This window comes from Electrophorus electricus, chromosome 4 (assembly GCF_013358815.1).
Source record: "Electrophorus electricus isolate fEleEle1 chromosome 4, fEleEle1.pri, whole genome shotgun sequence".
NCBI classification, from domain to species: Eukaryota; Metazoa; Chordata; class Actinopteri; order Gymnotiformes; family Gymnotidae; genus Electrophorus; species Electrophorus electricus.
The window spans coordinates 5,480,520-5,502,976 of NC_049538.1; the positions used below are offsets into that span (position 1 = coordinate 5,480,520).

The 22,457-nt window shown below is 42.2% G+C and overlaps 2 protein-coding genes across 2 annotated transcripts in view; both read right to left on the reverse strand.

Moving 5' to 3' along the window:
* The window catches only part of gcgra (glucagon receptor a), a 36,624-nt gene extending 15,210 nt beyond the window's left edge, over positions 1 to 21,414 (reverse strand). Inside the window, exon 1 of the mRNA XM_027026762.2 lies at positions 21,176 to 21,414. The gene's annotated coding sequence lies outside the window, so the exon portion shown is untranslated. The remainder of the gene's footprint in view (positions 1 to 21,175) is intronic.
* slc25a10 (solute carrier family 25 member 10) overlaps positions 1 to 22,457 on the reverse strand; it is a 41,759-nt gene that overhangs the window by 1,705 nt on the left and 17,597 nt on the right. The window contains exon 5 of the mRNA XM_035525085.1: positions 892 to 1,096. Coding sequence (XP_035380978.1) covers positions 892 to 1,096 — 205 coding nt within the window. The remainder of the gene's footprint in view (positions 1 to 891; positions 1,097 to 22,457) is intronic.

The following is a 22,457-nucleotide window of genomic DNA, read 5'->3' on the forward strand; positions in this document are numbered from 1 at the left end:
TGATCCAAAATGTCATACTTGTGTAATGACTTTGCGGGAGCCCTTCGACTCGTCTGACAGTGTATGAATGACACGTTCACACTTCACCTTCATTAGGAAGAAATACATATGTGTGGAACGTCCTGGAAAAAAAGCTTCAAGATATAATTGAAAGTGGAGTTGGGCACTAGCTGAGGAAGTCTGTTTATTTTAGCAGTGCCGCGGCAACAGGAAAGGCCACCTGGGGAGCGAAGATAGAGTCATTGCCAGCACGATGATGTGAAACCATCATGACAAGCTCCAGGTGACTAAGCACAGAGCGAGCATGTCAGACAGATCATCAGTGCAGTCAACTGCGGATTACGATGTGAATCCTACGAAGCATTTAGAAAAACAACTTTTTTGCAAAATTTCACCTGATCTTTTCTTTTGCAAAGTGAGGTGTTTCTCTGCTGTACCAAAATGTAACACTGTAACTTTTTGTAATGTTCCATTTTTTTGAGCACTGTTAACACACTTAGAGGAGGACAATAAACAACCAACTCTGGCACACACCCTGCTTATGCTCAGTTGACTGGTAAATCACCTTGGTTACAGAGGACAATTTGTGTCCAACAAACTTTGCTGGCTGTGATCTTGTTAGCCAGGAGCTAATGTTTTGAGTTGCTCTTCCACAAAGCTTTTAAGGGTAAACAGTCCCAATGTCCAGAACACCCACCTTAACACAATAAAGGATTATTATTATTATTATTATTATTATTAATAACAAAATAAATTAATCATTCAACATTAGGGAAATGTTAAACAATCAGGGAGGTCAGTAAAGGTCAGTGCTATAATCCCTACGGCTATGAGAATCACAAACCTTCTACCCATACCTGCGTTACTATAGGGTATTATAGGGTAACGCACCGTATAGGTCCATACCGTAGAGGCACAGCAGAGCTGTCGAGCTGGTCAATGTTTATCAAGTGCAGTAAGGTTGCTGGAGGGTTTTTTTCTCCCACATCATTATCCCTGCTACGTTGAGAGTAATCCCACACAAAGACACCCAGCCAACAGCGGGCCTGTTCCCAGACAGCTAACACTAACTGCACATGGCCACAGACGCACCACACTCACCAGATGCACCCCTTTAAGGTGCTTGTTTCTACTAAAGTGGTAAGTGAGACTATATGATCCTACCACATACATGGAATGCCAACAGGGTTTTGTTTCCATGAAACTTCCATTTGTTTGTGACTTAGAGCTTGCAAGCAGTATTCCGTGTCTGTGAATGTTCTGAGAGAACATCCAGCAGAGAGTGCTTGGGTGCTCATGCACCAGGTCTCTGCTCCGCCACCTCATTCTCAACATGTGGACGGACGGTTTCTCAGGGCGCCACAGTTTATCAATATTTATATTCATATTTATATTCATATTCGTATTCATATTTGTATTCGTGTTCGTATTCATATATTCAAGTTCATATTTATATCTGCCAAATGTAAATAACGTACCATATGTACATGAGAAAATTTATATTCATTTTTCCATTGACCTCATTAAACCCCCACTCTTCATGAGAGTAAATTATGAACAGCATGCAACACGGATTTATTATGTATTATGAAGAGTAAATGTTTGCATAGTGGCAGGAACGGAAGGGAAAAGGAGAGACAGATAAAGTGAGAGAACACATTGTATTAGTGCAAATAAATATGGTCATGTGTGCAAATATCTAATATTCATGTAAGCTTAACAAATGAAAATATTAAAACAATTCAAACATTTCAAACGTCTACTAACTACAGGGATCCACTGCAATGTGACAGTTCAGTCTTGGCATGAGCAGCGCAAACATTCTGCAGATTGAGATCTATACACAGGAGAAACTTGACCCGTGCACCCATCTGGCTGCCCCAACACTCAGACCAAGACTGCCGAAAGATTAGTGTCCCTGCAGCGGCTGTCAGAAGGCAAGAGTGTTTTTCTGTGGCTGGAGAGGTACAAAAATTCAGAAGGAGAGAGAGAGAGAGAGCGAGAGAGAGAGAGAGAGAGTGAGCAAGAGCAAGAAATAGGGGGAGTGAGAGAGAGCAAACTGTCCAGAATCCAGACTAATAATTAAGGTGCTAGCCTATCACCTAACAGAATGTCTTTATGAACATGGGCATCTTTTTTTTACTGACTGTCCAAGTGCACATAGTTGGAGCCCTGTTTGACAAAAATAACGAGATCGTCAGTACCATTAATCGGTCTCTTTGATGGATGAACGTGTAGTTGTGACACTACACACTGACGAGCCCTAATCCCAAGACCGCTACAAACGCTCGAAGCTGTGTCTGTGTGCTAACTTGAGATCATTTCTAGCCTGTGCGCGCGTGTCTGTATGTTCACACGTCTGCTTTGATGTGTTCTGATTCGCCGCTGAGAGGACGGCCTGCTGTAGTAGTTCAGCCATTGCGGTGTGTCATTATCGGAGACCCCTCGCCCCTACCCCGTGCCTCCTGAACAAGACACGCTCCCTGTGGCTCGGGATGTCTGCACGCTCCTGAATGACAACAGTTCACCGCTGTTCTGTGTTACCACCCCAAACAGGCAGGAACTTAACAAAACGGAGAGAAAGGCTGAAGCTTTCTGCACCATGCTCCTTAGGAATGGATTGAGTTTTGTTTTTCACTACAGCGCACCCAAAGTGAAGCCCCTCCAGAGGTCGGGGAAGACGGCAGTATTCGATCCTCACACGGCAGTGCCATTAGAAAGGGTTGACCTGCGCCACGCTCACGTGTGCACGAGGAACAGCAGATGTGTGAACGTACTCTTCTTGTGCGCCTCATATGATGTCTGCTATGTCCTTTGGCATACTCAAAAATTACTTGAACTTAATTTGGGAAGAAGTTGTTTTAAACCAGTGAGACTGAGCCATGCCAATGTACAATTAAAGCAGTGTAACTGTATCTTGAGAAATTCGGTAAATTTAATACGGAATAAAGTTCCAAGTTTTTTTTGGCTTGGGACTGTAATATTTGTGCCTGGGAAAAATCACTGATTTGCCCAGCACTAAAATTACAGGCCCGCTCTGGTAATAATTACATTTTGTACCTCCACCACTGAAACAAAATGGTGTGAATGTGGATGTATTTTCAGCCTAAAAACATTCTTGTGTGTTTCAGTGAACCCTTGCACTCTCTGATCATTCTATTTTTGAGTTAATGAGTGTTGTTAGTTTGGATAGTTCCATGTGCTTATAGTATCCAGCACAAAACATTTGCACATGATAATGAACGTAAACACAAACAAATAAGTCAACTTTTTGTATGCAAATGTGATTAGAAGAAATTACGATAATCCTTGACGTGACTTTTGTAAACAGTCTTGTTTAAGTAACCAGAACCCAATTTCAGCTGTGGCAGAGGTGTATAAGAAGACAAAAATTCTAATCAAATCACGAATCAAATGCTTCTCAGTGCTTCTGACACGACGGATATCGTATGGATCACCTGGTGTGAAGCGGCCACGCTTGGCTCCGCTTCCTTCCCGCCTTGACATTTACAGATCTGGTACTTGGTGATAACAGGGTAAGCTCTCTGCAATGGCCTATCATAACAATGGCCGTCACATTACAGACCGTTGGCATCTGTGAGGTTCAAGAACGAACAAAAAACTAATTTTAGAGTTTAAAGCAGAGCAGAACTTAATTCCAGGGGCGTGTCAGTTTAAATAATAAAATTAACCAGGGAGATTTTATGTAGGCATAGAATGTATAGTAGCCTTATGTCCTAAAGGCTTCTCAGGTACCTCTGCTTGTCTCTGGGATGAGGAAAAGCTGGTTTTAATCCATATGTTTCAGTTGAAATATAATACTGATCTACATAGAACTAATAATGCACACCAGAATATCCAGTGCTTAGAAATTATTAGAGAAGGATTCAAATTACCCAGAACAAATCTGACATTTCAATTTGAGTCAAACATTCTCTGACTGCAGCCCTCTCACACAGCCTTTGCTCATAGAGAGTCTGATCACTACTGTGATCATTACTCTGCTCAATTCTCTGATCATTACTCTGATCATTACTCTGATCAATTCTCTGACCAATTCTCTGATCATTACTCTGCTCAATTCTCTGATCATTACTCTGATCATTACTCTGATCATTACTCTGATCATTACTCTGCTCAATTCTCTGCTCAATTCTCTGATCATTACTCTGCTCAATTCTCTGACCAATTCTCTGATCATTACTCTGATCATTACTCTGCTCAATTCTCTGACCAATACTCTGATCATTACTCTGCTCAATTCTCTGATCAATTCTCTGATCATTACTCTGATCATTACTCTGCTCAATTCTCTGATCATTACTCTGATCAATTCTCTGATCATTACTCTGCTCAATACTCTGATCAATTCTCTGATCATTACTCTATTCAGTACTCTGTTCAATACTCTGATAATTTCTCTGATCATTACTCAGTATCTGCAGGCCCACTTAATACCACATTTCTCTTTTTTGTTAGCTTTGGTTGAACTGGACAACTAACACAATTCAACCAATACGCTTCTCAGAGGAAGTGTTTTTTTTTTTTTTTGTGGTTTTATATTGTTGCTCCCAGTCAAGTGCAGACTGAAGGACATCCTGAGGACAAATAAGGTAACAATGATGTAGCCATAATATCTATACTTCATAGGGACCATTCGTCATATCACACATGACTGCCCACTTTAGCTGCTTGGAGGCGATGCAGAAGAATTCAGTGCACAAGAAGTTCACTGAACTGTCACAAAGTTCTGTCATGACGGTAGGAAAAGACGAGAAAGTTTTAACCTTCAACAGTGGCTTGATGAGTGACTGCTAAACTACAGAAGGGGATAAGAACGCATAGATCTCCTGGAGATCTGCTTTGTGTGGGAAAGCCAGCCCCACCCCAGACCTACCCCCCGCAGACACACCCCCAGCTCCACCCATGACACCCCCCCAGACACACCCCCGGCTCCACCCATAACACACCCCCAGTCACACCCCCAGCTCCACCCATGACACACCCCCAGACACACATCCGGCTTCACCCATGACACACCCCCAGTCACACCCCCAGCTCCACCCATGACACCCCCCCAGACACACCCCAAGCTCCACCCATGACACCCCCCTAGACACACCCCCAGCTCCACCCATAACACCCCCCCAGACACACCCCCAGCTCCACCCATGACACCCCCCCAGACACACCCCCAGCTCCACCCATGACACACCCCCAGTCACACCCCCAGCTCCACCCATGACACACCCCCAGACACACCCCCTGACCCACTGCAGACCTACCCCCTGCCTCTCCCCTCTGGCTGATGACACAACAGTGGGGTGAAAATGTCACAGGGGTGATGGGGAGGTGGGCAGAGGCTGAAAGAGTGAACGTGGTGAACAGGGAATATGTCAGCTAGGAAGGAGGAGTGCCAGGTATGGTCTGTTTCCATAAATGGTCCTCGATTTTTGAAAACTTAAACCATCATGTGCTTGAAAGTGTTTTAATAGTTTCCCGTCTATGTTTCTGAGTTGCACAGTATAGGTCTAGAGGAAGGTGATCTCAGATCTGTCTAGGGCAGTGGTCTCCATTACACGTACTGGAAAATGCAGCTATACGACAGCTCTCATGACAGCTAAACCTTTTTTGTCCTTTTAACTTTTCCCATCGGCCTATACGAGGAGACATTTTCCTTCCCTGCTCCCAGAGCCATGGGCCTGGGGTCTTGTCCTGTCGCCGAGAACGGGCTTCTGCGCTGCCAGCAGTGTCATCCCAGTAATACGGGTCTGGGTTTGTGTCAGGAAAGACATTACACTGGTCCTGAGTGTTTGTTTAAGAGCGAATGCCACAGTAATCCCCTGCTCTGCAGCACGATAAGGTTGGCGTTAGTCAAACCGTGGTTCGCCGCCGCTGCTGGGATCACTCGCGTGTGACTCCCCTGAGGACTGGCTGAGGACTGGGTCCAGGCTCTGAAACACTCCCCAGTCTCCCACACAATAGCACTTAGCATGGAGGGCGTGCCATACAACAACAGCAGCAGCAGCAGCAGCAGCAGCAGCAACAACAACAACAACAACAACAACAACAACACGCCTGAACTAATTAAAATTGGAAAGAAATGCCAAAAGATAGAAGGAAATTTGAAATAATTTCCAATAACATACGTAACAGACATGACACGGCTGGATTTTCTGCTGTGCTTTCCCGTCATATCTATGTCAGGTAATGGAGAGAGCTATTACCCAGAAGAAGAGTGGCTGTTTTGACAGTCTGATAAAGTCTACAAACAGACCATTATTTCACACAGCCTAAAGTAGCCTAATGATGGCAGACAGGCCTGAATGAAGTCTGGGAATCAATAAGGCATCACAGTGATATCAGACAGCAGCAGTATTTCAGATACAGACCTACATAGACGTGTGCACTCCTAAAACATCCTTCCTGCTCAGAGACTCAACCGAGATGCGAACAAACATGAAAACATTTCACCTCTTAAACATTCACATGCACTGTTATTATCTAGCCTTCACTTGTTTTCTTAAAATGTGGAAGCATTTAAAATGATCATTCTCTTTTAATTCCTAGTATAACAACACACTCATGCTTACTCATTTACCTGAGAGGTAATCTATGATGGATTATTATGTTTGCTTCTCCAGGCATTTGTTTCTCAGGATTTTATGATTCTGTCTCCCTACCTCTCACTCGTTCTCTCTGATTCAGACAATACCAATCAGGCAGTGTTATATGCTCTAATGCCCTGCAGAACGCTCCCCTGCACACTCATGTAAACACTGCCAGGCGGCTTCAGGCACCATCATATTGGGAAGCAGAGACCCATTTGCAGAAAGCACTTCAGCAAGAGACTTACGTCCAGGCTGAAATAGCGGTGCCTTTTTATGTGCTCCACATCATACCAGGCACCAGCGAAACGAAACGAAACGAAACACACACACACACACACACACACACACACACACACACACACACACACACACACACACACACACACACACACACACACACACACACACAAACAATAACTCATATGCTTACTATAAACTCACAAGCTTACACAATAAACTTACAAGCTTACTACACACACTATGAAGTTGAAATGTCACTAAAAGACAGGTGCGAGCTAGTTTCTAACGGATTTTACTTTATAACATTCTCTGTGCTTGGAACAGTTTGATTAAAGACATTCATGCTGTGAGTGTTGTATGCTAACAGCACCAATTTGGTGCAGTCCAACCACAACATGAGTCACCTGTCACTGTAAGAGTAATCACTCCCACTGTTCGAGTGGATTCACACAGTGCTGCATGGGTTACAGCGAGGGTTCCTACACGCCCAAACAGAGATCCTACAGCGAAGACGCACTCAAAAGAGAGCAGGTTTCTCCCACTACCATCAGAATGACAAAACCAGCAAGTACTCCACAGGGTGAGCTGACCTGTGTACGGTGACCTTTGGAAGTGTGTTGGAAAGTTTCAAGGGAAGGTTGTTGTTGTTGTTGTGGTTTTTGCCTCTGTGCTTTTGGCTGACATGTGAGTGCATGGACAGCCTGCTACAGAGCAGCGGGTGCGATGACACCCTTTTATTTCCGACAGGCCTTCACAAGAGCTACTGAGTCATATAAGGGCAAAATTATAACAAAGTGTTTGTGAGAGTATCAGGTGTATAAAACTCATGTTACTGCCCAAGTAGATGAATGTCAGGCACCAAAAAAGTACCCACGCCCACATTTATTATTAGACTAATTACAATGATTATATCTCATCCCCTATATCAGACATACAGACCCCGACAACTTTTACTTTTCAAGCCAGAAAAAACACTAATTTTAAGAAGCCATTGAAACTGATAAACTTGGCTTACTGAGATCTAAAAAGCCTAGAGTTTGTTACATAAGATACATATGAATGTCTGCTTGCCCATTCCTGATCCTGATCTCTGACCGGGCGTACCCTGTACACACACTGGCCTGGTGTACTCTGTGCACACTTGTCTGGCTCACCCTGTTCACACTGAGGTGTCTGGGTTAGATGCAATAGTGTCAAAGCAAACTATTGGCAGCACACCAGTACTTTATGAAGTGAAGTGACTAATCTCCTTTGGAGTTCCCAGATTAAAAGTTTGTTTGTCATAGACTGACAGCAGTCAAGGGGTCCATTAATAAACAAAGTTAGCTTTCCTTAATACTGGTGCCGTGTTTATCTGGTTTGAGGCAACATACACCACATCTAATACCAAAAGTGGTGAGACAGTGGGGCAGTCTCCTAAAGACCCATAACGGGCTTGTCGCAGCAAGAGCGCAGGGTTGGAGACATAATGAAGCGACCTGAAGCAGAGCATTCACGCGTGACACATGACAGTGGGGAGTAAAATAGCATGAGGCCTGTCCATTTTCATCTCTGCTAATTAGGCAGGACAAGGCCTCAGTCTGGAGAGGGAGCGAGGGAGCGAGGGAGCGAGGGAGTAGGGAGAGAGGGAACGAGGGAGCGAGGGAGTAGGGAGAGAGGGAACGAGGGAGTAGGGAGAGAGGGAGTAGGGAGAGAGGGAACGAGGGAGTAGGGAGAGAGGGAACGAGGGAGCGAGGGAGTAGGGAGAGAGGGAACGAGGGAGTAGGGAGAGAGGGAACGAGGGAGCGAGGGAGTAGGGAGAGAGGGAACGAGGGAGAGGTCACAAGGGACAGAGGGCGAGATGAACAGTGGGAACAGAAGAGCAGCCGAGATGAGCCACACTAATTTTTAAAGGGAACGTGAGCATTAGGAACATTAGGAGCATTAGGAACTTTAGGAACGTAGAATAGGGAATGACAAAGGGGAAAGCACACTGGATTTTAAAAAAAGAAGACATTCTTGGCACTCTCTCAGGACAATCATCTTGAACGATGTCATCTTGCATGTACAATATCAGAGAGCATGTTGTAAACATCAGCCAGTCCCCCGAACTGGGCACGACGGTGAGAGAGTCAGGGCAGCCTGCCAGAGGCCAGAGCAAAACCGCCTGTGTTAACACCTGCAGCGGGAGCCGCTCTGGACCGTACCCGGCACCGGCTCACCAGCCTATGGAAAGTGCCGCGCCGTTTCCAGAGTAACAGCGCTTTTAACTTAACACGTGTTCATACACAGAGCAGTCAAAAGTCGCACCAGCTGCTCTGTTTCACAGAGCAAAGGCGACGAGGCACAGATAAAAACAACCGCAATTCCTGCAGCGGTTCATGTGCTTGAAACCCAATAAAAACAGAAGACCCACAAAGGAAAGGAGAGTCCATTTAAGGTCCGTTTCAGGAGGGACGGAGGCTCCAGCAGCTTTCCCATGCACCTCACACACTGCATGACTGCATCATGTGTAATCGAGCGATTCTTATTATCATCAAGTGATTTATTCACTGGCATTCAGTGATATGGAACAATGAAAATTGCCAACCCAATATTAAGACATCAAGCCCACCAAGGCGAGCAATTATACTCAGTTCTCCGTTGTCATGCCTGCAGTGCCATAAAATGAACAAACTCACTTTTCTTCAAGCTCTCCTTCAAAGTCACGGTGGCGTGAATGCATACATGCATGTGCAATCAGGACAAGGCCATGAAAGATGATGTCATTTCCTTCGAGTCAGAGTGCAGACAGAAGCAGGCAGGCAAGAGTGACGTGGGGGTAATGAGGCAGCTAGAGTTTAATATCCCAGAGCAACACCAGAGTAGTGAGCCTACAACCCATATCAACTCATTACATGCTCTTGTCCTGCTCAGTGAGCGTACAGAATTCTGGGTAAATAAGCACTTGTTTCATGGAAGTGTAGCACTAACAGGACACTGACAGCTCATCAGAGAAGCCCTGCTTCAGGTCACAGGGGGGTTATTACGCAGGACAGACTCGGACAGCTTTTCTAGAAGCAGGGCTGACAGGGTCAGCTTGAACAATTGGCCTCCGGGCAGCCCTAGTACCGTTAGTCTTTTTAAAAGGCCTTTGATCCCTGACTATGCAGAACAAGAATGACATTCAACTGACTTTAAACTAAGCTACTGTTTAATTCAGAAGGTAAACGAGGTTTAACAGGACTGAAGGTATTCTTTGGATGATAACAAGATCAAATTGGTCCATAACCTTGGAGGTGAGGACCCTGTTTTATTTTGGCCATTGCATTTGCTTGTTCTTCTTACCTTCTCTGAAATTGATTCCGCTCTAAACGTATACATCTGCTGTTTCATTTATAACGCCTGTGTTTCTGTCAGAACGCTGCATGGTAGATTCTACACAATATATCTTCTGTTAATCATTACAGCAACTCTGCCCTTTGAAATATGGATATCACAGAAGGCTACAATATGCAAATGCTCCCTCTAACAAATTTTAAACATTTTTTTATTTTGCACCGTGAGCATCCCGACCAGATCTCAGACATTCCAGATGAGCTCTGCAGGTGTTTTGATGAGTCACGATGATTCAACAAGTGTAATTTTGTTCAAAAATATTTCATTGCTGTCTTTGGTAGTGTCTCAACAAGGGCTAAACATGTATTTTAACATATAATCATGCATATAATATATAATCATCACCATATGCAGCTGTATTATAGCTATTTATGATTTTTGTCAACTTTGTGCAGGTGCAATGCTTGTGGAGTAAAGCCCAGTATGCTTTTTTGGCTTCACTAAACAGTGTCTCAGAATCTCCGGTTTTGCCTCCAACCTACTGGAAACCTGATATGAGGTCTTTGGGAAAAGGTGTGAGTGTGTGTGTTTGTGGGGGGGGGGTGGCAGAACACCTTTGTTTTGTTCACTACACTTTTTTTTCTGGTTTTAGAGTTTGGGGTTCAGAGTTGGGCAGTGAGGTTATGACGTGCTGTTTGTTTACAGAGTGGTCAGGTCTGTGGGTCCAGGTGTAGGGGGGGCTATGGGCAGGGGGGTTTACCACCACAGTCATCCTGAGGTCATTCAGAGACAAAATACAGTAGGATTTACTCATGGAAATATTAAGAAAATAAAAGAAAACAAAATCAAGTTACTTTTGTTCCCACATGCCCTTTTTTCAGCACAATATCCCATTCGCCAGTCCAACTCCCCACCTACTAGCCCCATTGTTTTGCCACACGGTTATGTAAACATATCACAAAAGGTGTTGCAAATGAAACCTTGCAAGGGGGATGGTGTTCAGTAGAGGTTCAGCAGTGCACGGCACGCATAATGGCACGTATCGGTGCAGGTTGCATGTGCTCTGTCACCAAGACTGAGCGTTGCGCATTTGCCAGCTGAACAGACAGCAGGGCTGGAAAAACACTCAGTGCGCCTGTGATCTGGGCTTTCAGGCTTCCCCTCTGGGTTGAGTGCTGCAGAGAACCACTTAACACACTAACAAACACCACTTCATCCGCCCTTACTATAGCACACTCAGGCTATGTCTCATAGTTCACCTCACCCAAGGACGGGGGGGGGTTGAATTGCAGTGGCAAAGGAAACGTGCCACTTTTTGCTTGCACGAAACGCGCACAGCTGCCCATTAACAGATGCTAGGTGAGATTTTGATGGTATGGATTGTACTGTGTTGTGACAAGCGCCCATGATGGATCTGATTTAAGCTGCGTCTGGGGTTCCGGTCTGAGCTTTCCCTGTCCCTGTGTGTGATGGCTCATAACCAGGGTTGCATGGCTGGAGAAAGCAATTAGTAACCATCTAAGCAGAAGGCGCTCCCCTACAATCAGTAAAAAATGTACCAGCCGAAGGGGATTTTATGTGGCTGACAGTTGTTGTTCGTGCCTGAAAGCAGGTGCTCAAAATTATGTTAAGGCAGTGGTTGGAAAATATGCAGCATGAGGGTTCACAGTGGAGGATGAGGAACCATGAAATGGGAAGGACCTACTGCTCTGGGAACTGGATATGGCTAAACTTGGGGAAAATCGAAAATAAAGTTGTTCGAAAATCGTGGATCAGAGGGGATTCTGGGTAATTTTGAGGTGTTTTCAAGTATTTGCTGAGATACATTCAGTGCGTTTAATGATCCAAGATATTTACACAAACCACAGATACCACACCTGACCCCTGACCTGTGCACACTTCATAACAGGAAAGGATGTTTTAGATGGAGGCAGAGTGAATCTTGGGAAAGAAGAGCTCTAACTTTTTTCTTGGGTTTAAAGAACAATATTTTAGCCAAAAGACTTTGTCCACCTATGTACAAGCTTCAGGTTTGGTGATATATGGGTACTATCACGCAGTATTTTTAAAAAATATTAACCATGCTAGCTTTTTTTTCTGCAGCCTAAATTGCAATTGTATTTTTCTAAAAAAAATCAGAGGAGATGTTTCCCCATATCGTTTAGCACTTCTGGACATAACCAGTCTGATATTATTTAGCTGGGTTAATTTCAAACTAAAACCTCCATCTCTTTCACGTTTGTTATCAGGTCTTTTTTTCATGGGACAACAAAGGTCAGAGATCACACACAGTAAAGGCTTTCTAAGAACAACCAACAGATCAACTTGCTTTGCAGAAAATTGTGAAGAAAAAAGAGGAAAAACTCTTCACTGAAACATCATTATTCAGCATTTAGATATGTGAACAGCATTCAAAATATTTATAAAAATAATAATGATATAAAAATCACTGAATAGCAAATCGATTTGATTCTAACCCAAAAGATGTGTGTTGTTAATGTAAAACCATGTTAATGAATGAAGTGTGCTTGAGTTAATGCATAGGACTGATGACAGCTGTTACGTGACCATAGACTAATTTATGCCCCTGATCCGGGATCAGAACCCAAAGTCCCCATCGCTTGCAGGAACACCGAGCTCTGTGTGCTGAGCTTTACCATGTGATTAGTGATTCAGTCCTGTTAGTGACTCAGTCATGTTAGTGATTCAGTCCTTTTATTCACTCAGTTCTGTTAGTGACTCAGTCCTGTTACTCACTCAGTCCTGTTACTCACTCAGTCATGTTAGTGATTCAGTCCTGTTACTCAGTCCTGTTAGTGATTCAGTGCTGTTACTCACTCAGTCCTGTTAGTAATTCAGTCCAGTTACTCACTCAGTTCTGTTAGTGATTCACTCCTGTTAGTAACTCAGTCCTGTTACTCACTCAGTCATGTTAGTGATTCAGTCCTGTTACTCAGTTCTGTTAGTGATTCAGTCCTGTTCTCACTCAGTCCTGTTAGTAATTCAGTCCAATTACTCACTCAGTTCTGTTAGTGATTCACTCCTGTTAGTAACTCAGTCCTGTTCCACTGTTCCACCATGTTACTGTGAAAGGCAAACAGAAGGAATGACAAAAGAAACAAATAAAAATGAACGCCAGACATGACTGTCATCTCTGTGACAGGACTAATCTCTGTGACATGACTGTCATCTCTGTGACAGGACTAATCTCTGTGACATGACTGTCATCTCTGTGACATGACTAATCTCTGTGACATGACTGTCATCTCTTTGACATGACTAATCTCTGTGACATGACTGACATCTCTGTGACGACTAATCTCTGTGACATGACTGTCATCTCTGTGACAGGACTAATCTCTGTGACATGACTGTCATCTCTGTGACAGGACTAATCTCTGTGACATGACTGTCATCTCTTTGACATGACTAATCTCTGTGACATGACTGACATCTCTGTGACAGGACTAATCTCTGTGACATGACTGTCATCTCTTTGACATGACTAATCTCTGTGACATGACTGTCATCTCTGTGACAGGACTAATCTCTGTGACATGACTGTCATCTCTTTGACATGAGTGTAATCTCTCTAAGAAGACAGCACCGTCTACACTGTCTAGGGCTACAGGTTTCACTCCATCTGTGACGGCATATAATATATATATATATATATATATATATATATATATATATAAAATTCATTACTTGCATGTATAAAATAAGGCCCACGTAAATACAGGAGTAGTGCTAGAAAATATCACGGCGGACCAAAAATAAATGATAAGTTCAGAGAACATGAGTTCACAGAAAAGGTGCTTAATAAAGGATGTCACAAGTTCAGTTCCACTCAGTCAGATGAATCAGACAGGTGTCTGCGATAACTACCGGTGACAGTGCCATTTGTTGACTCATGCAAACTAAATCACGCAAACTGAAAAGCTCTGAGGAGTCTGAGGATTCCCAACACCCCAGCATTTCCTTGGTTTGACTCTGTTCCTTCAGGAAGAAGGTAAGAAGGTATGGTAAAGAAATATAATGAAGGCAGTCCACTTTGACTGTACCCTAAAATGCATAATGCACCCTGACATAATGTACGTTCTAACTCTCCAACAACTGGAACGGAAGCTTCTGGTAGATGCGCCTTCATAATGCATATGCGATGCGTAATGTTATCTGTTGTTATGGCTGTGTCAGGTCTGCATTTCTGAGGAGAATCTAGCTGCACGTTTTTCAGGTTTAGTTTTAATAATGAAATTGACTTGACTTTAGATGTTAAGCACATCTCCAAACAAACAAGCACAGGCTGTCCTGTTCATGTTATCTCCGTGTGGCCCGGGCAGACTGCGTTAACATCCCGAGAGGTTGCCCCTGTTACCCCTACACGATGGATGCCTCTACGGTAATCCAATTTTCATGTGGGTAGCAGGGGCTGTAGGGAGAGGGCGCACGTGTGTAAGTGGGAGATTGACTGACCGATCCTAGATCGGCATCTGACTGCACACACACTGTTTCGTGTACGTTGACAGATCTAATCACCTCAGAGCTAATATGTTTAACACAGACACATAGAAAAGGGGCCGTGATTGCCTATAGACCTGGAGCTGGTGGAAGCAGAGAGTTCGATGCTAATCCAGTAGGCTGCGTGTAACCGTTTCCTATAGCTCGCAGGCTGTGAGTCCGCTCCTGAAGCACAGGCAGAGTACATGGCGGCCACATAAATGCACAGCACACACAGGCCCCATCAGCTCCTAATATGAGCGCTATCACACGGGCGAATGTCAAAGCTGTGCTATAAACTGCTCATTAGCCCAAATGACTGTGTGACCCTTAGGCACAAATCTAAAACACATGTTTGTTGTCATTACCGCTTAAATATCCCTGTGCGCAGGATGCACAAAATTCCATATATATGAAATTAGAATGATGGTCATGAAGTGAGCCCTTCTGCAGACTGGCAAAGACAAAACAGCACAATAAGAGTGTGTGAGTGTGAATGTGTGTGTGTGTGTGTGAGTGTGTGTGTGTGAGTGTGTGTGTGTGTGAGTGTGAGTGTGTGTGAGAGTGTGTGTGTGTGTGTGAGTGTGTGTGTAAGTGTGTGTGTAAGTCTGTCTGTGTGTGAGTGTGTGTGTGTGAGTGTGTGTGTGTGTGAGTGTGAGTGTGTGTGTGTGAGTGTGTGTGTGTGTGTGTGTGTGTGTGTGTGAGTGTGTGTGTAAGTGTGTGTGTAAGTCTGTCTGTGTGTGAGTGTGTGTGTACGTGTGTGCGTGTGCATAGCAGGCCATTAACCCATATCATCCCCATGGCATCTCCACTCTGGCAAAAGTACATTTATTGATAAAAAGCTATTGTTAGTGTGCGACCGTCTGTGCAATCTGGAGTTCTGGCTTCCGGCCCTCCACGCCTCTGTGTCTGCGCTGCAGTCATTACCCACAGTTCAGCTGGGGAAGACATAGCTTGCAACACCTATTACTATGCTGCGATGGTAACGCACTGTAATCTACTCCACCGCTCACAATCAGCTCAGTACTCTCCCAAACCCCTTCTGCCTCCATTACAGTACAACTTATTAGATATTCAAATGAAAACATCATTTCATATTGCACACAGCTGATCCAGTAGTGTGTTTGTTCAGCTCTGATGATGGCAATGTTAAAACCACGTCTCTTTATCTCGGTCTGAATTTCTCATCATAGCCACCTCCACCTCTGTCCCAGCATGTAGACCAGAGCTTTGTTTGTGAATACATACTATACTTCTGACTCAGAAGATTTCTCAGAATTGATAACAAACACTGTGAGAGTCTATGTGTGGGTGGAAGATGCGACGATGTGCATTGGGAAAGTTTTAACCAGGAGCCAGTGTAACTGGAGGGGATGTGTTTGGCACTGCATGACTATAGAGCCTTCCAAACAACATCAAAGCTACAAGACCGCAGTCACGACAACAGAAGACACTTTTGGATTAACAGAAGACACTTTCGGATTAACAAAAGATACTTTTCAGAGCTTCAGTCTACTCCTGGCGTAGCAGTGACGCAAATATTCGTTAAAGGTAATGCATAGGTGTACCTATATTAGGATGTGATATAAGAGGGTCATAGTAGTAGCAAACTCTTGTCAGAAGTAACGCATAGATGTACCTAAATTAGGATGTGCTATGAAAAATTATCTGCCACAAGCCTGCGCAGTAAGCCAATCAAATTCACAATGTGCACCAAGACACAGCAGAGCCAAGAATTTTAAAACGATTTAGTTTACATCACACGACAACTGATGAGGCCAACGGGTCGTTTGGGAGGAGTTCATAAAAGTCCATAAGAGAATTCCTCACTAAGGAGAACCACCAGTTCTGTTTCATCTGTCATCCTTCAGTAATGTCACTGGCCCCCTGAGTCATACTTTAAAATACCTTAGTCAGCATGTTTAGCATCACTCTCCACTGTGAGGCGGCCCATCGTATGTCACCCTGTGAAACTGTATCTTACAAGGGGCTCAAGGTCACAGAACTAAACACCGCCTGGAGCCCATGCAGTCATCTATTTTTTCTTCTTGTTTTTCAGTTCTCTTATTCTACTACTTTTTAAAGAAATTACATAATAATTGTGCAGACCTGTGTGGGATTTACAGCAGTATCACTTTGTGTAAGACAGCCGGTTGCTGGTAAAGTAAATACAGCTTCATGAATGACAGAGGAAAATGCACAGTTACAAATTAGGGCCACTAGCGCTAAAACACATACTCCTGAACACCGTGACCTCCATGACCAAGGCAGGTTCATTTGCATTTGAATGTCAATTTTAACCTTAATCACATCTTTCAAAAAACAAGGTTTGCAATTTCCCAGTTGATTCATGAATTACACTGGCAGACTGGCAGAAACCATTTGATTAAAAACAAAACAAAAATACAAGCCAACAGCGCTACCATCCACCTAAACGCCATTGCTACAGGATCCGCAGAACAGATTATTTTCAGGATGGTTAAGGTCACCATGGACATGACATTCTCATGTTTCTTACAGCAAACAGCAAATAACAAATCGAAGCACCAAGGAGGGATGGCTTCTCTGATTGGATTGTTATGAACAACTTTAGAATAGCCTTTTTAATGTCTTTCTCCTCATGGTGGGCGGTGAATAGGGTAATATCAGTCTATTAACATTTAATTGAACCCAGAATGCTTTCCTAATTATACCTGCATAATCACACGGGAAACAAAAAAGGAAAACAAATTAAAGTGTCATCTGAATGACAATGCAGCGTGTATCAAACTTGCAGAATTCATGGTATCTCCATTATAGTGCCACTTGGCAAGCAGTAGTGGCCTGTGTTTTCACTGTCACACCTGAATAATGCTTGCTTTGTGGCGCTTCACAAGCCTCCATATATTTCAAAGCACATGTCAATCACACATGTCAATCACATCTTATGATCCAACACCATAACCTAACATTCCTGTCAGAAGGAACAATGGACCGTTTGGTTATGGCAGAGATAGCCGCATTGAGATGAGCATTTTCCAGTGACATATAAGCTATTAACACACTGACTTTAGTACACTTTATAACTATGCACACACCCTTTCTCAATAAATCAGAGCCAGTAATTAGTGAAACCAAGAAAAGGCAAACAGACATCAGAGCAACACAATGTAGTGTAGATGTGGTGTAGAAACGATCAAAATAGCAATGAATATATCATGATAATACAGTATTACTGCATTTGTGTGGAAGGTGGTATTTTAAAGAGGTGAACAGTATGAAATGTAAAGGGAGTGAGCGAATGAATGAAAGCACCTCTAAGAAGCAAGAAAACACCCGCAATCAAAAGTACAACTGCAGCTACATTCTTATATCGGTTTTGATTAGCATCATTGTTTTACTGTGTGAAAAAACATTATAAAACTGAAAATGCCTTTTAATCTAAAATCTAACCATCAGTAGCCCACAGCTGCAAAACCATAAAAGATGTAAAGCACTTAAACTGAACTTTTATCTAAATGACAACAGAATTCTAAACTTTTTTACTGCAATATTTTTAATGGGCAAATAGACTTCCAAATGTTTATGGCACTATGAAAATAAATAGCTGCCTCTTTATGATGTAGTTCCTCTGTTTTTGCTGTTGTAGTTATTTGTTTGGGGTCTTTTTTAGTTGATTTTATTAACTTTACAAAAGTTTAACTTTCTTAGTTTTTTTTTTATTTTAAAAAATATTTTTAGTAATAAAAATAAAGTAAGTAAATTCAGCACTCTGCTGCATTTAGTGATGCTATTCTGAATGTTGCAAACATGCATATCTGGACCTCAGTTGGCCATTATTTTTAGAACATTCCAATGGGAGAGCCCATCAGTAATTCTTTGGTTATCTACCATACGATGAACTTTTGGCTACTGAACTTTCTATACAGACAAACACAACTAACACCTTATCTTTATCTATAAGGGTTTATGTTTTGTAAACAGCAAGGGTTCACTTAAAGGAAAGGTTCAGCAAAAAAATTACATTTACATTTTCCACTTACCCAATCATGTTTGTGTCTGAATTTTGCTTCTTTTGTTTTGTCTTGGAGCTACAAAACTAACGTAACTAAGAAACACGTTTGCACACTGATCAGCATCCCACAGAATATTCGACTAAATCATCAGACATTTTTCTCCAAACATATCAATTGGCTAAGTATTTTTCAGTAAAGATTCATTAAAATAACAGTCTGCATTTAAAATATATAAATCAAATTGGAACACAATTTCAATCATTTCTTACTTATCACTTCTGCAGCAGATGGCATGACAATGTAAACATGAGAGTAGAATACATGAGATGACTATTCAACAGTTTGTTATAAAGCATCAGACACTGCAAATAGAAAAACACACAAAGATTATTTGTCTAAACATCTCCACAGATTGTCTGAAGAAAACCACTTTTTTAGCCACAAACTATCTATGTGTGCCAGGCTCTTTGAACAAGGAGCATAAGAAAAACCTCTGGATGTGCAGTAATCACTTTTTAGCCGATGAGGGACGATGTTATAAAACATAACTAGCTCATCTGTGGTTGCATTCTGTCTGGTTTCTTTATGCAATCTGCCTCCAATCAGTGAAACTGAGCTGAGAATCATTCTCTTTTTATTCTTATTGGCTACACTTTCATTTTACATTTCTTTGTTGTTAATCATAAACTGACATGCAGATAGCTAGCTATTGACTTATAACCTATGCAATCAAGAGCTTCTCAAAATGCATCTTGTTTGATACCAAGCAACTACAACAACAAAATTATTCTTTCTTTAAAATTAGAGCCATTACTGTTTTAGCAAGGCTACACAATGTATGTTTGTCCTTTATTTATTTATTTATTTACAGATAAGAGTACGTCAGTGTGAGAATGCGCATAAGTAAATCAGTTAGTGATTATTTAACAACTTGACACAGTAAGGCAAGTGTGTGATGAATTTGGCATGCAGCTCGCAAGATGCTAAATGCTGAACATACACTTCCAGTACTTGTTAGCTAGTTACGTTAGCTTTATGTCTCCGGTGCAAAATTCAAGAAGAAAGGCTGTTTGGGGTAAGTGTGGACCTTGGTGTAAATCTGACCTTTGATTAAACTATCCTTTCAATCATTTTTTTTAAATTAAATTAGGCCTATCTCTAAGCGAATTACTGAGTACACATATTTTGCATAGTTCAAATTTCATGTTTTGCATTTTTAACTATATTTAGACAAAACTGTTTCTAACCGACAGAATTTACCTGTTGTTAGCAGAATTTAGTTTTTTTGTTGGAATGCAAAATGCGGGTTTAGTATCTCTGTTTTAAATGAGCATGCAAAATGCGGGTTTAGTATCTCAGTTTTAAATGTGCATGCCAGATGCGGGTTTCGTATCTCGGTTTAAAATGTGCATTCAAAATGAGGATTCAGTGTCGCAGTTTTAAATGAGAATGCAAAATGCGGGTTCAGTATACGTTAACATGTTTAAACATGTTTAGCATGTGTCACGTACATAATGTGTACTAGGATCAAACGGATAATCAGTTATTCTGATGTTTAAATTCAAAGGCCAGGCAGTTATCTGCCACGATGAATTAGGAAAAGTGAACGGTCCAAGTTCCAAGCGCTGAGTGTCTTTCGCCTGGTGTGAAACCGGCGAGTCAAAATCAAGTAGTTGATTGAAATTTTAGTTTGAGGGACTACTCGGTTAGGCGTCTCTCTACGTGCGTACCCTGCAGATGTTTATCACTCTAATGACTAAGCGTTCCAGATTGTTTAATTACAACATGTTTATCTCCAGTAGTTTGGTATGTAAATTAGTAAAAATCATAAAACCGTTAGAACTGGAAAATTACAGCACTTTCTGAAATGGTTTTAAGTTTGGTAAGTTTAACATGCATGAAAACAAAAAGATCAGTTCTAGTCTGAACAAATAACCACGGAGGTCATAGAATAATGTCAGTATCACTGTGTTATAAACAATGTTAATCCCACACTTCTTTGTAAAACGACTGTAGGCTGTCCTCAACACAAATTTAATCTACAAGATTTTTATGTACATTTTGTTACACTCTCATGACTTCGTTGTTACTATAAAGCGTAACACTGAAATCTGAGGTTTTATATTAATTTTATTACATATTTTACAAACGCTGCCTCCAGGGCTACGGTGGAGCAGCCTATAAAAGCGTAACATGAATTTGACATAAACGCTTTGAAACGCTTCGAAGTTTTGTGTTTGTCTCTTCCAGCGTATACTTCTTTTGAAACACTGTTGAAACACTGTTTCAGCATAAGTATACCTGCATTTACCTGTCTTAACCACTGTTAATTTACCAAAAGGCTTATCTATGCAGACTACGGCACTCCAGAACTAAATTATAGGTGTACTAAATTATAATAGTTTTTTCCAAATATATTCCAAAAAGAGTTTTTTCCAAATATATTCCAATGCATGTTATAACCAGTGCAAACAAACAGTAAAAATCTACATAAAACCAACAGTTTATGAACTGAGTACAAACTCAGTGTACCTTGAACAGCTTTTTACTCCGCGTGTGTCCAAAATCTCCGTGCCACAATGGCTCATTTTAAGAAGAAACGGAATAAACGTAGAGAGTATCCCGGTGTCAAGATGAGCACCTAATCCAGTTCTGCATGGAAACAAGCGTGGTGAATCCGTTTGAAACTGTGATTACAATATTTTTGATTCAGCTGCCGTATTTTTAAGAGCCACGTGCAGATTCCTGCTGAAGTGCGAGCACACCGGCATGCGCCGAAGTGTTCAAAGTGAAGCGCGAGAACGGCGAGAGGTCTATTTTGATCCCTCTGACGTCACATCTTGGTAATATAAAAAACTAAAACGGAATAAGTGACAATAACAGTAAGATCACCAGCTCTGATAGTCATATGTATAACTGAGGCACTGTAACATGGCACAATCACGTATATTACTATTTCATGTCTAAGAGAAGCATCGTTTATGATTAAATGCAATAATAATAACAACAACAATCATCATCAACATAAATCAATTTTTGCTCTTGGACTGACTGATATAATAGGCTATGGTTTACAGAAATAGGTGGAGAGTAAGGATTTTAAAAAAGATTTACTCTGACAGAAATGCAAGATCGAAGCAGATAGAATCGGAAATGCAACTGATGTGAAACATGTATATGAGCACTAAAAGATGAACACTCTCCGTTTCTGTGCAGTATTTCCAGATCACAGTGCAGTGTTCCAAATCTGCCCCTTCACACTGCAGCATCATGTCCTGGCGCCCCCTACGGGTTCCTGCACTGAATCTTAAAGGAAGCCAGAGAATCAGGTACTGAATTTTCTCAACAAACACACTAAAGGGAGACTGTGGGCGCATGCATCCCTCCTCTGATTCACACACAAAAGGTCTGTGAGCAAGATCCAACAGCAATGTGCATTTGGAGACAAAGTTTGTATAACTGCTAGACAGTGTGTAGAGCCGCGTTGGGAAAATGAACAGAACGTCCTTTTGGAATCACTGTGCGCAGAGACACTATGACGGCCACGACTGTCCCAGGGTCAGCAGTGAGATGGAAGCAGAGAGGAAGCAAACGTTTTGCTCTGGCAGATCTAATTAAGTTCTGTGTACGTAAAAACCCTCCCGGCAGGTCTATTGTTACTCCCACTGTCCTAAACATGCCATGTGGAATGAATCTGTTGTTATCGTAGCCTGGAATTCATTGATCGATTAGACTTGATTGTTGTACTTTCAGCTTTACATACAGCAACAGAGGACGTGGAATGATATGGGAAAGAACAAAAAGAGTTTTCTTC